This window comes from Dipodomys merriami, unplaced genomic scaffold (genome assembly GCF_024711535.1).
Source record: "Dipodomys merriami isolate MVZ:Mamm:240054 unplaced genomic scaffold, mDipMer1.0.p SCAF_1, whole genome shotgun sequence".
In the NCBI taxonomy this organism is placed as follows: domain Eukaryota; kingdom Metazoa; phylum Chordata; class Mammalia; order Rodentia; family Heteromyidae; genus Dipodomys; species Dipodomys merriami.
The window spans coordinates 123,188,285-123,201,875 of record NW_027202270.1 but is presented as its reverse complement, the minus strand read 5'-3'; the positions used below and the strand labels follow the sequence as shown (position 1 = coordinate 123,201,875).

At 37.4% G+C, this 13,591-nt stretch overlaps 1 protein-coding gene across 32 annotated transcripts in view; it reads left to right on the top strand.

Annotated features, from left to right (window-relative positions):
• The window catches only part of Nrxn3 (neurexin 3), a 1,574,539-nt gene extending 1,561,184 nt beyond the window's left edge, over positions 1-13,355 (top strand). For 14 of the 32 annotated variants that reach the window (XM_070028703.1, XM_070028688.1, XM_070028675.1 and 11 more), the window contains one exon: positions 10,499-13,355. In XM_070028703.1, the coding sequence (XP_069884804.1) occupies positions 10,499-10,800 (302 nt within the window). In that variant the 3' untranslated portion in view covers positions 10,801-13,355. Of the gene's footprint in view, positions 1-1,765; positions 2,466-9,874 lie in introns of all 32 variants that reach the window. The other 18 variants (XM_070028598.1, XM_070028577.1, XM_070028595.1 and 15 more) reach the window with 3 other exon arrangements.
• The last annotated feature ends 236 nt before the right edge of the window (positions 13,356-13,591 follow it).

Here is a 13,591-nt window from a genome sequence, read left to right as displayed (position 1 = left end):
TGCAACTATCAGATTTATTTTAACATCCTCCTGTCATTCATGGTTCTCTGTCAATTTGACAAAACTCAAGAATACTCCCATGAAACAATTTTAACTATAATCTTGCTATGCCTTACAAAATGGGCCTTCATCAGATATGAGTAAATTTGTAGTCAGTTCCTTAAAGCACACCTCATGAACTCATATATATATATATATATATATATATATATATATATATATATTTCAATTATTGTTGCTATAGGCTCTACATCAATCTTCTACACACATACACACACATTATTCATTCTCTCTCTCTCTCTCTCTCTCTCTCTCTCTCTCTCTCTCTCTCTCTCTCTCTCTCTCTCTCTCTCTCTCTCTCTCTCCCCATCTCTCTTCTCCTCCTTCCAACTGGCAAGAAGCCTTGAGATGTCCTTTGACCCCTACTGGAAAAGCATGAAACAAAACACTCCCAAATTGGTTTTGTCTTGCTAACCTCTCCCTATCCCTAGCTGCCTGCTCTGTTTTTCTACTTTTCCCTAAATGCAACTTACTTTAAGCATGTGTTGATTTGATTAACATTCCTAAAATTAAAGGATAATAGATGATAACCTATTTGTCAGCCTAGCCACTTTCTTCTCTTTTCAATGTCTACTTATGACGTACATCCAGACTGCACGCCCTTTTTATTTAACGAAAGAAGCAAGATCAAAAGAATATATTTTAAAGAAAATGCAAAATTTATTTTCAATTTTGGCTATCATCACTAAAAGGGGAATAAATTGTCCAGAAAACAAAACAAAACAACAAAAACAGTGTCCCCTGACTGCTCTGTCTGTGCCTACTCAACGTGTGCATCTGGTTGTTCATCTCTGAAAATGTGTACAATATTTTTTCTTTAATTTTTTTTGTTATTTTCTCCCTTCTTGTTTGGGAACTAGGTACTTTTTGTATTGTATCTCTATCAACCTATATATATTTATATATATCAATGTATTTCTTTTTAATTGCTAGATCTTTAGATTTGGTTTTATCCAACATATAAGAAAAAAAGTTATGAATTGTTTTCTGCAATTTCCCCCCACTCCCTCTTTAAATGTGGAACAACTTCAGCTGCAGATTTCCCACATCCACCTCTGTCAAATTGGCCAGTCTCACTGTCCACATAGGTGGCTTAAGGAAGAAGATTGAAGAGTCATTTGAATCATACCATTTTTAACAAGGGAAATGGGGGAGAATGGTGGAAGGTGTGGAATTGATCAAGATGCGTTGTACTCATAAATTGATATGTTGAATTGAATCTTCTTTGTAAAACTACTTAAAGATAATGATGAGTTTAAAAAAAAATCAAACAAACACAGGTGTAAGTAGTATGTCAGTATTCGGGCTATCTACCCAGTACTGTCTCTCATTAGTCTTTGTGGACCTCTAACCCCTCTCCCCCAACTATAGATGGGGCTGTGTGGCTGCAAATGAAGTTGTTCAATTTGAATGCATTAATCTAGTCTCTTTGTTTTTTGCTTTTAACCTTTTGATCATGAATATGAGTATTATTATTTTATGTACTTTGGCTAGTTTGAATAGGGAAAAATATATTTAACTTTTTAATTTGATTATTGAACAATCTAATAATGAAACTGTAATAAATTTTTAAGTAATTGCATGTTGAAGAAGTTGCAGCTTAGGGTGTGTGAGATTGTCAGTGTTAGAGTTCTGTTCTTTATTTTCATAGATGGGCATGTGTAGGCTCATTTGTTTTTGTATATTGCCCATCCCTTCCTTACAGCCAGAAGCTCTAATGCAGCTAGATCACTCCGTGCCGCCCTTACATGGACATGGCGACTCACTTACACATTTATTCCCATCATCTTCATCTCCTGTGTAGTTCACTCATAGACCCTCCCCTCCCCTTTCTGCATCCTCCCTTCCCATACCCTCCCTTTCTTTAGCATTGTTAAAATTTATGTGCTGTCATCCATCCCTCAGAACTTCAAGAAAATCTAAAATTTGTCAAAAAGACAAAAAAATTTAAATCTATAGCTGAAAACCTACAATCCTGCAGAAATTCATTCAGAACCCTGAAGATTCACAGATTTTTTTAAAAGGCAAATTATAAAGTTTTTTTTCTTTTTAATTTTTCAGTCATAGCAATCGGAATTATTTTAATTCAAATTGATGCCCTCTCAACCCACCCCCCTGCAAGTAAAAAAATTGTTTAAAAAGTGCAGATTTTTTTTTCTTTTTATGTTATGTGGTGTGGATGTATGTGTTGTTGACTCCCTGTATCACCCTCTGTTGTAAATTATTATATTTGAAGAATTAGACATTTTGCTCAAAAGTTTTTAAGAATTAACAACAACGACAACAACAAAAAAAAAAACAAGTTACAAGAATGTGGCAATTCTATTTGTCCAAGAGCATTCTTACACAACTTTCTTTTGTAAATTTTTCTTTCATGCCAAAAAACATGCGGGCAATTTGTTGATGTAAGTTGACTATGAATTAATATGGTATGCTCTCCTTTTTTAATTTCAATTATTTTGCCTCTGTGGATATGATTTCTTTCCTTATTTTCCCAAAAATGGTTCTTAGTTGTTTTTTTTAATTTGCTTTTACTTTTCTTTGTGTTTTATATTGTGAATGCCTTGTTACTGTTATCGGCTCTCTTTGCCTTTAGTTTACTTTATCTATGAAGTTATTTTATTCTTGACTATATGAAATAATTTTATTTCATTTGTGTCTATTTGCTTAATTTTTGCTGTTATGCTTTGCACTGAATAGCTTCTAATAATGTGAATTCTACTTTGAGAATTAATGACTATATAGACTGATGTAGAATGACATGCCTCTTTGCCTAAACTTTTTTAACCACCAACTTTAAAACCTCGATAGTATTGTTTATTGTATAGTTGATTACTAAAATGCATTATAGCACATGGTGGACAGGGGATGTACTTCAGAAAACAAAAAGTGTGTGAGCTCTAAGCATTATTGGTGGTAATATCATCCTTCACTTAATCCTTAGAAAATATTCAGGGAAATAAATCTTTATTTTATTTTCTTTCACAAAAGGGGAAATAAAGTACTCTCAAGTGATTATGATACAGTTTGGTTATCCAGGATTATGCTATCACTATCACCACAGGCTACAAAATCAATTTTCCAGAGAATAATGACATCAAAAATCCCAGGGGTTTCTAGAGTATTGTACTTATAATACTGATGCTTTCTAATGTACAAAACTAGCTTATGGAACAAGCACACACACATACACAAAAAGAGAAGACACCTCTTTTTCTCTCTCCTTTCCCTCCCTGTTTCCTTCTCTCCCTATCTCCCTTTTCCCCTTTTTCTCTCCCCCAATCCACCTTTTCCTTCTCCTTTCCTAAAAGTTCACAGTTGCCACTTTCTGTCAAGGATTTTCTCAGGTAAGCCTTTAAAGGAAAGTCAAAATTACATCAAAATGGAACATGCTTTTCTTATGTACACTTCTATCCAGAAACAATCTCAGGTAGGTACCACAATGGTGTTAAGATTCCACCTCTCAGACTGAAATACTCCTTGACCTTCACATCATTTGGGTTAATGCTCTCATACGCATTTCAGGCAACCGAAGATTGGCGGGAAGCACTTTGAAATGGTTTTAATAGAGCAGTTACTTTTCTGTACTTTAATTATAGATATACAGATTATTGTTATAGAAATATCAAACCTAATGGTGGAGAACAGATATGTTTCTCAGCCCACAGCGTCAATGAGTGGGCTTTCTGTGCCTCAGTTATATGATTTTGTGCTGTTTGACCTGTTGGAAAATACTCCAGCATAAAATTAAGAATTTCCTAAGTACCATGTTAATTCACCTAATTATATTAAAAACTTGTGCTGTCCAGAGGTCTTTCAATCAAGGCAGAATATTTTTTCAAAAATACAAAATCTGTACTGATCCCACAAATTTTGCTTAAAATTGCTTCAGTAATCTAGATCTATGTAATTTTTCTCTACTAACATGAGACCATTACATTAAAATAGGACAGAAAAAAAACTTGACTCAGGATTTAAGTGTTTGTTAGGTCCAAAGTATTAATAAAAACAAGGACGGGATTAACTATCATTTCTGAGGATCACTAAGCACAGTTCTAAATGCTTACTAGTGCACTGGTTTGAGGCAGGCTGGATTTTTGTTATGATTTCTATTTTACTTAGGAGTTTAAGAAATTTAACCAAAGTCATATTTATGACTAGTATGCAGAGTTCTAATGGTAACCTCAATCTGATTTCAAGGTAAAGTAACTAACTGATAAGCAAATGAAAAATTCCATTTCACATGCCAGTCTATAGATTTTATATATCTATGGTTTGTAGCTCTTCTTTCAAGGCCACATGTTAAAACATAGAACTTATAGATATTCAGAATCAAGCTTAATAAGAAATCAAACCAACTAGCTTTGGTAAGAAATTCTACCTAGAACATCTCACCATGTTAAAATACGAAAGAGGCTAAGTTGAGACATTTGTCTATTCTTTTCCCCAAGTACCGGCCATCTTTGTCAAATACATCTTTCTGAAGGTGGATGAAGACAAAATTTGTTCTTATAAACTTCATCATGGTTCTGTACTCCACATCCTCACATCCATGGCACCAAATTATTAAATGAATGGCAGCTAATTTAGTGGAGAAAGGGACAATGCCTCACCATTATATGTGACTTTCCAAGCAGAGAATTCGAATAATGCAAATGAGGGGTGAGGTGAAGAGCTCAGTAGGAGCAATAGAAAGACAAGGAGTCGGAGCATGTGTAGTCTCCAGAGTTGCCCTGCTCAGATTCAGTATTTTTTTTAATTTTTTAAAATGTTTTTGGTAATCTTTCAGACTTGACTATCTCTAGAGATGCAAAGGCTAGGGCCACACTGGAACTTTGTGCTGCTCTTGGGCTGTTTTTTAGGTGACCCACTACATTCGCCATCATCCACAACATCCTCACAGCTCAGAAGAGTTCTATTCAATTTTTAATACACTGTCTTTTTCGGTGGCAGAGAGCCCCTTTTGCTAGATATCAGCCCCTGAGGCATGAATTATATATCTATAAATACACTCATAAAGCAAAAAGCAGGGCAGCCTTCAGGGCTAAAATAGACCTTTTATATCCCTAGTGATCTCTATAGTTTAAAGAAAAGCACAATCTTGTCAAAAATGTATATATTCTTGATTTTAAAATGCCAACTTTAAAGAATACAGATAGTTCTTATTCTAAACCAAAGAAAAATTCCGGGAATGGCTTAGGAATCTCTGATTTGTGTGTACTCTAGGTCTTGTATCACTCTACCGGTAACCTTTATGATTTTTGACTTACTGATTCTGTGAATACTTTGTGAGCCTACACACCTGGCTGACTCTATAGTCTTTGAATATTGAGAACTAATTACTATTGGCTGCTACAATATTTCCTAGGGTAGACACCAGCATGTGGATGTCCAAGTACCTTATAGAAATGCATTGTAAAGCAGGTGCATTATTCTCCTGCTGTCTTAAATACCAAGAAGGCCATGGCAGGAGGTTCATTTAAGTCCCGGGAGAAAAGGAGGGAAGAGAGAGGAAAGGAAGGGGGAGGAAGAGAAGGAACGGAAGAGGAGGGAAAAGGAAGAGAGGGGACGGAGATAGAAGAGAAGGGAGAGGAGAAGAAACAATAGGAGAGGGAAAGGAAGGCAAGGGGAGGAGAGAGAGAAGAAGGAAAGTGAGTGGAGGGGAGAAGACAGAGGAGAGGGGAAGGGGAAAGAAGAGGGGAGGGAAGAAGAGAGGAGAAGGGAGGGAAAATGGGTGGAGGAGACAGGATGGGAGGGAGCAAAGGGGAGGGGAGAGGAAGAGAAGAAAGGAAAGGAGAGGGAAGAGGGGAGAGGAGGAGAGAAGAAGGGGAAGGAAGAGGAGCAGAGGGGAGGGAAAGTGAGGGGAAGGGAAGGGAGGGGACAAAAGAGGAGGGGAGAGAAGGGAGGGAAGAGGAGAAGAGGGGAGAAGAGAGGAGAGGAGGGACAGGGCAGGACTAGGTGAGCCAAGGCAGGGCAAAGTGAGGAGAAGGAAGGGGAGAGAAAGTGGGGGGAGGGAAAAGAATACTTACATAGGTACTTACATAGAATCTATGCACATGTTCCTTATCCGTTAAATGTTCTCTAGATTACCTGTAACAACTAATAGGATGTATATGCAGTTTACACAGCATTGCTTACAAATAACAAGGAAAATCGTGTACATATTTAAGCACAGATACACTTTGTTTAATATACTATCCACCGTTGCTTGAACCCTTATATATGAAACCCATGACATAGAAGGCTGAGTGTACACGCGATCATGCTGAATCCTAGAGAATTCCAAATTAAAATGATCTACTTCAACTCAGTTTTCATACAGTTATCTAAAAATTTCCCGTTGTTTTACCATCTCCTTTGTAGTAATAATCCCTGTATTCTAGGTAAAGTTTATTTTAAACTAGAGGAACTCTTTCAACTCTTGGAGATGCCAAGAAAGGAGAGTTACTGAAGCTTCAAGAATTTCAAGGATTCAAGACTGTCATAATTTAGGCTCAACTTTTCCCAATAGAGGGCATTGTTTATCTTTTAAGAATCAGTCATCAGGATTAGTATTTTTTTAATGTCAATATAAAATGGAGAACTCATGCTTTTGACAGGTTTTAGTATATAATTTTTTGGTGCCAGTTCTGGGCTTGAACTCAGGGCCTAGGCACTGCTGTCCCTGAGCATTCTTGCTCAAGGCTGCACTCTACCACTTGAGCCACAGGTGCACTTCCAACTTTTTGGTGGTTAATTGGAGATACGAGTCTCATGGACTTTCATGCCTGGGCTGACTTTGAACCATGATCCTCAGAGCTCAAGTTCATGAGTAGCTAGGGTTACAGGTGTGGGGCACCAACACCTAGATCAGTATAGAAGCCTTTTAGAATCTCTCTACAAATTATTAGACTGCAGAACCTTCTTTCTGTAACTTTCTGAAAAGATAGTTTTATTTCGTTTGTAAATTCATTGAGATGCTTACACGGGACTGTTCAATGCTTAGGATTACCAAAGGAAAGGAGTAAAGGGACTTGTTCCTGGATGTTGTAGATTTAAGCAAGGAGGACATTGGGAAGCTTTAGAAAATATGCAAGGAAAAAAGGCAAATTAAAGACTCCATTTGGGTGTTACAGATGGTACACTAAGACTGCAAGTGAACACCACTTTGTAATCACAGAGACAGCGATCTTAATCTCACTTAAAGGGAATGCAGCTTCTACCCAGCAATTTGTGTTTGTATTTGTATTATTTTTTGGTAAGGCTTTTGCCTCTCCCTCAAAATCAGTTTAGTCTCATCCTTTAATCCAGTTTCCTCTTTGCTTACTCCAGTTGGAATACATTTTTGTCATTATCATACAGAACAAACAACTGTGAGGTTTTAAAGCCAAGAGAGAACTCACATGCCCAACCTTTGTTCTTGTAAGCTGGATAAGAAATCGCTAGAGAACCTTCACACAGATTCTATTGGCTCTCACCTCTCTGTGTTTTTGCTGCTGGTCTCTCAGACACTTCCCTGTTTTTACTTTCAATGAACCACTCTTTGCTCCCCAGCCCCTTTCTGGTAGGGGAATAAAGAAAATGGCTGTTTGGGGTTCGTTTTAGGACTTGCTTACCTTTAGGGAACTGTGCTCCAAATCCCATTTATAAAACCTAGCCAAAGTGTGTGAATTATGCATTAACTCAGTCGTGAGGTATATGAATTATATATGTTCACAATGAAAAATAGGCATGCTGGTCCAGTAAAGTAAGTCCAATGCTCTGGCAATGCTATAAAGATCATTTTGTTCAGTCCCTTCACACTCTTGTCCCTAGAAAAGATGCTTGAGTTCTGAGTAGAGACCACAGGCCATCTTAAGATTCTCAGAAAGGTTTTTGTTTTAGTTCCCCACATATAATACAATTATTATGTAAGCTACAGATAACAGTAAAAATTCTGTTGTCCTTTCCCTTACAAATGATACACATTATACTCTAGCATCTTTCTGAGTAATACATAGAAACCAGATAACAATATAATTCTGTTACCCTTTTCCTATGAGATGATGCACATTACACACATTATCATCTTTCTGAGTAGCACAATGTCATTGTCTAAATAGGAAGGCAAGATATGTACTTGTGATATGAACACAAGGGGTGTGCTCCAGTGCTTTGGAGGCTTTCTCAGGAAGTTCCTCTCTTAGTGCAGCAGAAGAATGAACAATTTACATGCAATGGTTCCATCTGAGCTGCAGGAAATAACCCAAGTTTATATGGTATGGTTTGTTGAGTGAGAGTTCTAAGAATGAATCTTTACAGGAAGAATTCTAGAAGACTCTATAGGTTGAAAGGTTTGCCCCTTGGAATGTCCCTAGAACTCTGCAGTATTGAGCCACTGCTAAATCTTGGCTGCTTTTGTCATTGACACAGGAGAATGTCTTAACCACAGTCAGGTACCTGATGCTCAGACACTTGGCATTTCTTCACAATAATAAATGCATTGCCAGGGACAGAACACTGGCAAGGGCATTTATACTAGTGAAGAGCTTAGAGCCCCAACTCAGGAAGAGGATTTCACCAATATCCATAATAGCATCTCAATATCCCAACTAGGGAGGGAAATATCATGAAATTCCTGGTAGAGAATTGTTGGAATTTTTTAAAGTTTAAGTTGGATTTTTTTATTATTATTCTGGAGGCTATTCAGTGAAGGGATGTGAACTATGATTTCCTGAGAACCTCTACTTGGAAAATAACATTGTAAAAAGACACAAAAAATACCTTGATTCTCTTGCTTGACATAGGTGAAAAACCTTGACCTTACATTTAAGTGAAAAATAACCTTTGTAGAATATTTTTTGGCACCTATGATGCACAAGGCATTGTGATTTCAGGAACTATTTTGAACCTCGTTTCTTGACTCAGCTTATATGTTTATAAATGCAATCATGAGAATCTGTAGGTAAACCTGTTTGTGTTTGCCACTTTAGTAAAGAATCACTGCCTTAAAAACTTGTTTTCTAAGTCAACATTTCTGAATCGATGATGTAAGTTTTCTGCACTTCATGGATTTATCTAATTACATATAGCATAAAAGCAGTACATAAAAACAGATTAGATTACTACAAGGCAAGTTGCCACTTAATAAATAGGGTAAATTCTGGAAAAGCATAATCCAATGTATGGATGGGCATTTTCAGATTTTTAGAAGCCCACATCACTTAGCTCATGCTAAATGAGGACTGCAATCAAGGAATATAGTAACTCTTTTGTCTTCTTTTTTTTCTGTTTGCAAAAAGAAGTATAAAATCAATGTGATAAGAAAATACTACAGTCTTTTGTATGTTTTGATCTTGATTTGGTCATAGAATATCTATGAAACAAATTAGTAGAAACCCATGAAGGTAGCAAAGAATGGACATTCCCAAATCCACAAACTAAACGCACAACACATGTATTGCATGCACACACACACACACACACACACACACACACACACATCACTTTGATAGCATCTGTGAGGGTATAACTGATCGAAAGGCATTATCTCGTAAGCACGTCCTGGAAACAGCATATTTGAACTCCGTCTAAATAATTACTTGAGAGTACCTTTAGCAGTCCAATCCCCGCTCCCATTCTAAGGATTCCAAGTTTTTGAGTGGGCAGAGGCTTCTCAGAGGCACTAAATCAGCCTCAAATGACAAGGTCACAACCAAAACTATCCCTATGTGGATCCAGGTGGTTGTATTAGGATTTCAGAGCTGTAAGGTACGAAGTGCATTCATCAAGAGTGTCTGTGGAACGGTCTCAGCACCTGTACTAATTGTGTTTTTCTTTTTCTTTTCCATCCCAGGAGGTGAATTAGTTCTCCCTCTTCTTGTAGAAGACCCTTTAGCTACCCCTGCTATTGCTACTCGTGTACCTTCCATTACACTCCCCCCTACCTTCCGCCCCCTCCTCACCATTATTGAGACCACCAAAGATTCCCTGTCCATGACCTCTGAGGCGGGGTTACCTTGCTTGTCGGACCAAGGCAGCGATGGTTGTGATGATGATGGCTTGGTGATATCTGGGTATGGCTCAGGGGAAACCTTTGACTCTAACCTGCCCCCTACTGATGATGAAGATTTTTACACCACCTTCTCCTTGGTAACAGATAAGAGTCTTTCCACTTCAATCTTCGAAGGTGGCTACAAAGCACATGCGCCCAAGTGGGAATCCAAGGACTTTAGACCTAACAAAGTCTCGGAAACTAGTAGGACTACTACCACATCTTTGTCCCCTGAGCTGATCCGCTTCACAGCTTCCTCCTCGTCTGGGATGGTGCCCAAATTGCCAGCTGGCAAAATGAATAACCGTGATCTCAAACCCCAGCCTGATATAGTCTTGCTTCCGTTGCCCACTGCCTATGAGCTAGACAGCACCAAACTGAAGAGCCCACTAATTACTTCCCCCATGTTCCGTAATGTGCCCACAGCAAACCCCACGGAGCCGGGAATCAGACGGGTCCCGGGGGCCTCAGAGGTGATCCGGGAGTCGAGCAGTACAACAGGGATGGTCGTCGGCATTGTGGCTGCTGCCGCCCTCTGCATCTTGATCCTCCTGTACGCCATGTACAAGTACAGGAACAGGGACGAGGGGTCCTACCAAGTGGACGAGACGCGTAACTACATCAGCAACTCGGCCCAGAGCAATGGCACGCTCATGAAGGAGAAGCAAGCCAGCTCCAAGAGCGGCCACAAGAAACAGAAAAATAAGGACAAAGAATACTACGTGTAAACCGTGCTAACACTGATCACACAGAATTATTTATTTATACACAGACGAATCCTTGGACAATGAAAGATAACAGGTATTGGAACTGTCTCAACTGTTGAGATGGGGTACATAGACCATGACTATGGTGGGAAAACCATTTTTAAAAGGACACACACACACACACACACACACACACACACACACACACACACACACAGATGTAGCTATCTATCTCTACCGCTCAGCCATAGCTGTGATTGCCCAACAATGGCTCTGAGACAGAAAAATTCTTATTGCTCTGCTGTAACATAAAACACACACACGTTTGTGCCCTGGAGCAAGCCTTAGTGACCCCACCGCGTCCTTGAACTTGAAGGCTTCCGTCTCTGCAGGACCTTTGCAAAAGGTAGAAGACTCCATGACTTACTTGTTCCATAACTCCAAGTGAGTCTGTAATGATGTTTGTGAAGCTTGACTGTAACGATGTATTTTTTTTCTGTTTAATTATGTAAAAAACAAAAACAAAAAATGTTTAAAAACAGCAAAAAAAAAATAAGATAAACAAAAACAAAACAGAACAAAAAAAAATTCTTACCTGGTTCTGGCCAGCCTGTGTGTAACTTTTCAAGATCTGAGGGGAAAATAGCTATTGGGTTTTTGTTTATTTTTGTTTTTGACAGTGACTCGACATAAGAAGAAGAGAAAAAAAAACTCAGAAAACAAAAAGTATGAGAGACTTTTGCCATATGAACTCACAAGCTACCATGGTGTTCACTCTCCATTTCAGGTGTGGTGTCTCTAGAATCTGTTGTTTGTTTCCGACAGAATGCTTTGATGAACACATAGCAAAACCCATGTGATAGATGATAATATTGATTTGCAAAGCTGGTCCCCCCCAGAATCTAATTTCAGAATTTGTCACCCAAACCCTGAACAGCTGGATTTGGGGCTCATTTTATCAAGGCTATTGGCTTTCCTTCACAATATTGTTCCTGTCTGTTAACCCAAATTGTAAGAATGGGCAAAATTCCAAACCTTAAACAAAGCCTTTCCCAGGGAAAGGAAGAAGGGGGTAGGCTGGATTGTAACTGATTGAAGTGCATGCAAGTATAAAAATAAAGGAGAAAAAGACTACTAAAGTCTGTTGAATAATCCAAACAGATATGGAAGTTCAACTTGTGATCGAACCATAAAAGGTCATGAAGCCAAATATGACACGACAAAAAAACAAAAGCGTGCTTTCCCTGCCCCCATCATGATAATGGTTTTCATAGTGATTTTAATTTTGTGGCCCCATGTGGATAACTCTCTCTCAGTCTTTCTCTCCATTTGCTCACTCCTCTCTCACCCATCGTTTTTTAAAAACAAGTAAATAAATGAATAAAGCTGCTGTGACACACAAAAAGGAATTTAATAGTATAATATATATAAATAAATATATATACAGATATATTTATCATGGTATGTTTGATGGGTGACTGACACAGAAATCTGTTAAAGTCTTGAAGTGGAATGAGAATGTTATTTTAAAAGAAAATAACAAAACAACAAAAAAGTAAACCTTAAAATGTGAAGAAAGTGTGAGTTTTAGTTTTGTCACAGTTAACTGTGTCAAAGAGAATTTAAAGAAAAAAAATCTTCTCAGATTTTGTTTACATATTTTACTACATTTTTGCTGGTCAAATTCTTTAGCCACCTATGTACATACTGCTTTAAGAACTGTTATTTCCTTTCTACTTGTTCATTTCTGTTTGTTTGGTTCATATTCCAGTTGTCTTTTTCTTTGCTGTTTTGTAAAGAGGAAACAATGTACAGAAAAATGATAAACTGGTTGAGTGGCCATAGCTGTGGAAAAGCAAGAGATAAAAGGAAGACTAATAATTCACATGAAAATGAAGTGTGTCCTTTAGAGGGTCAGGTATATCCAATTTCTTTTGTACAGATGAAATACAATCAGCTGTTTAGATTTAGAAATCTACTCTTGCTGGTCTTTGTAAGTTGCATGAACATTTGACATTGAAAAAAAAATATCTTAAAGACATGGGTAAAAAGCGCAATCTCAACAATGGTAGCCTTTACTACTATATGTGGAAAGAGGTGTTCCTCTTTATCTGATATTTCAATGTGTTAAGATTTTTTTTTATATTTTGGTTGTCATTTAAAAAGACGGGACTATTAAAAGATATGAAAGCACGATTTTAGATAACTTAAATGGCCCAGCATATATGAAGTTGATTAAATCTTGATGTCTGTAAAAGATTGCTGTTCTTGGAGTCTTGAGGTCTTGTGAACTGATTTCCTGTTTTCTTTCTTTACATTCTTTATATTTGAGTAAAAATACATTTGTTATATTCCTTTTAGTGTAAGTTTCTATTTGGACAATTTTTCTGGGAACATGTGTATTCTGTATGTGAGCTTTTATCCTATTCCTGTTGTTTTATTAGCAAACCCTAAAGGAATTTCTTTTATGATGTTGTGATGTTGCTGCTTTTCTTTTTATTTTTTCTCTTTTATTTCATATTTGCATTTTCTTTCAAGGATATGCTTAGCAATAAAATGTTCTTCCCAAAACCTTGTCTGACGATACAATTTTATTAACTCTTGGAAAAGATCTTTTGCTGTAGCTAAGTATTTTATCACTTATTACAAGCCAAATGAGCTTGAAACACTCTCATATGATATGAAGTGTTCTAACTAGTTACTAATTATTTACATCACTTTATCATGGGTGATCTATTTATGGGATAAATATGTCTTTGGTGCTAACTGAGCACTCCTATTCAGATGGAGAAACAAAGGAGAGGAATGGTGT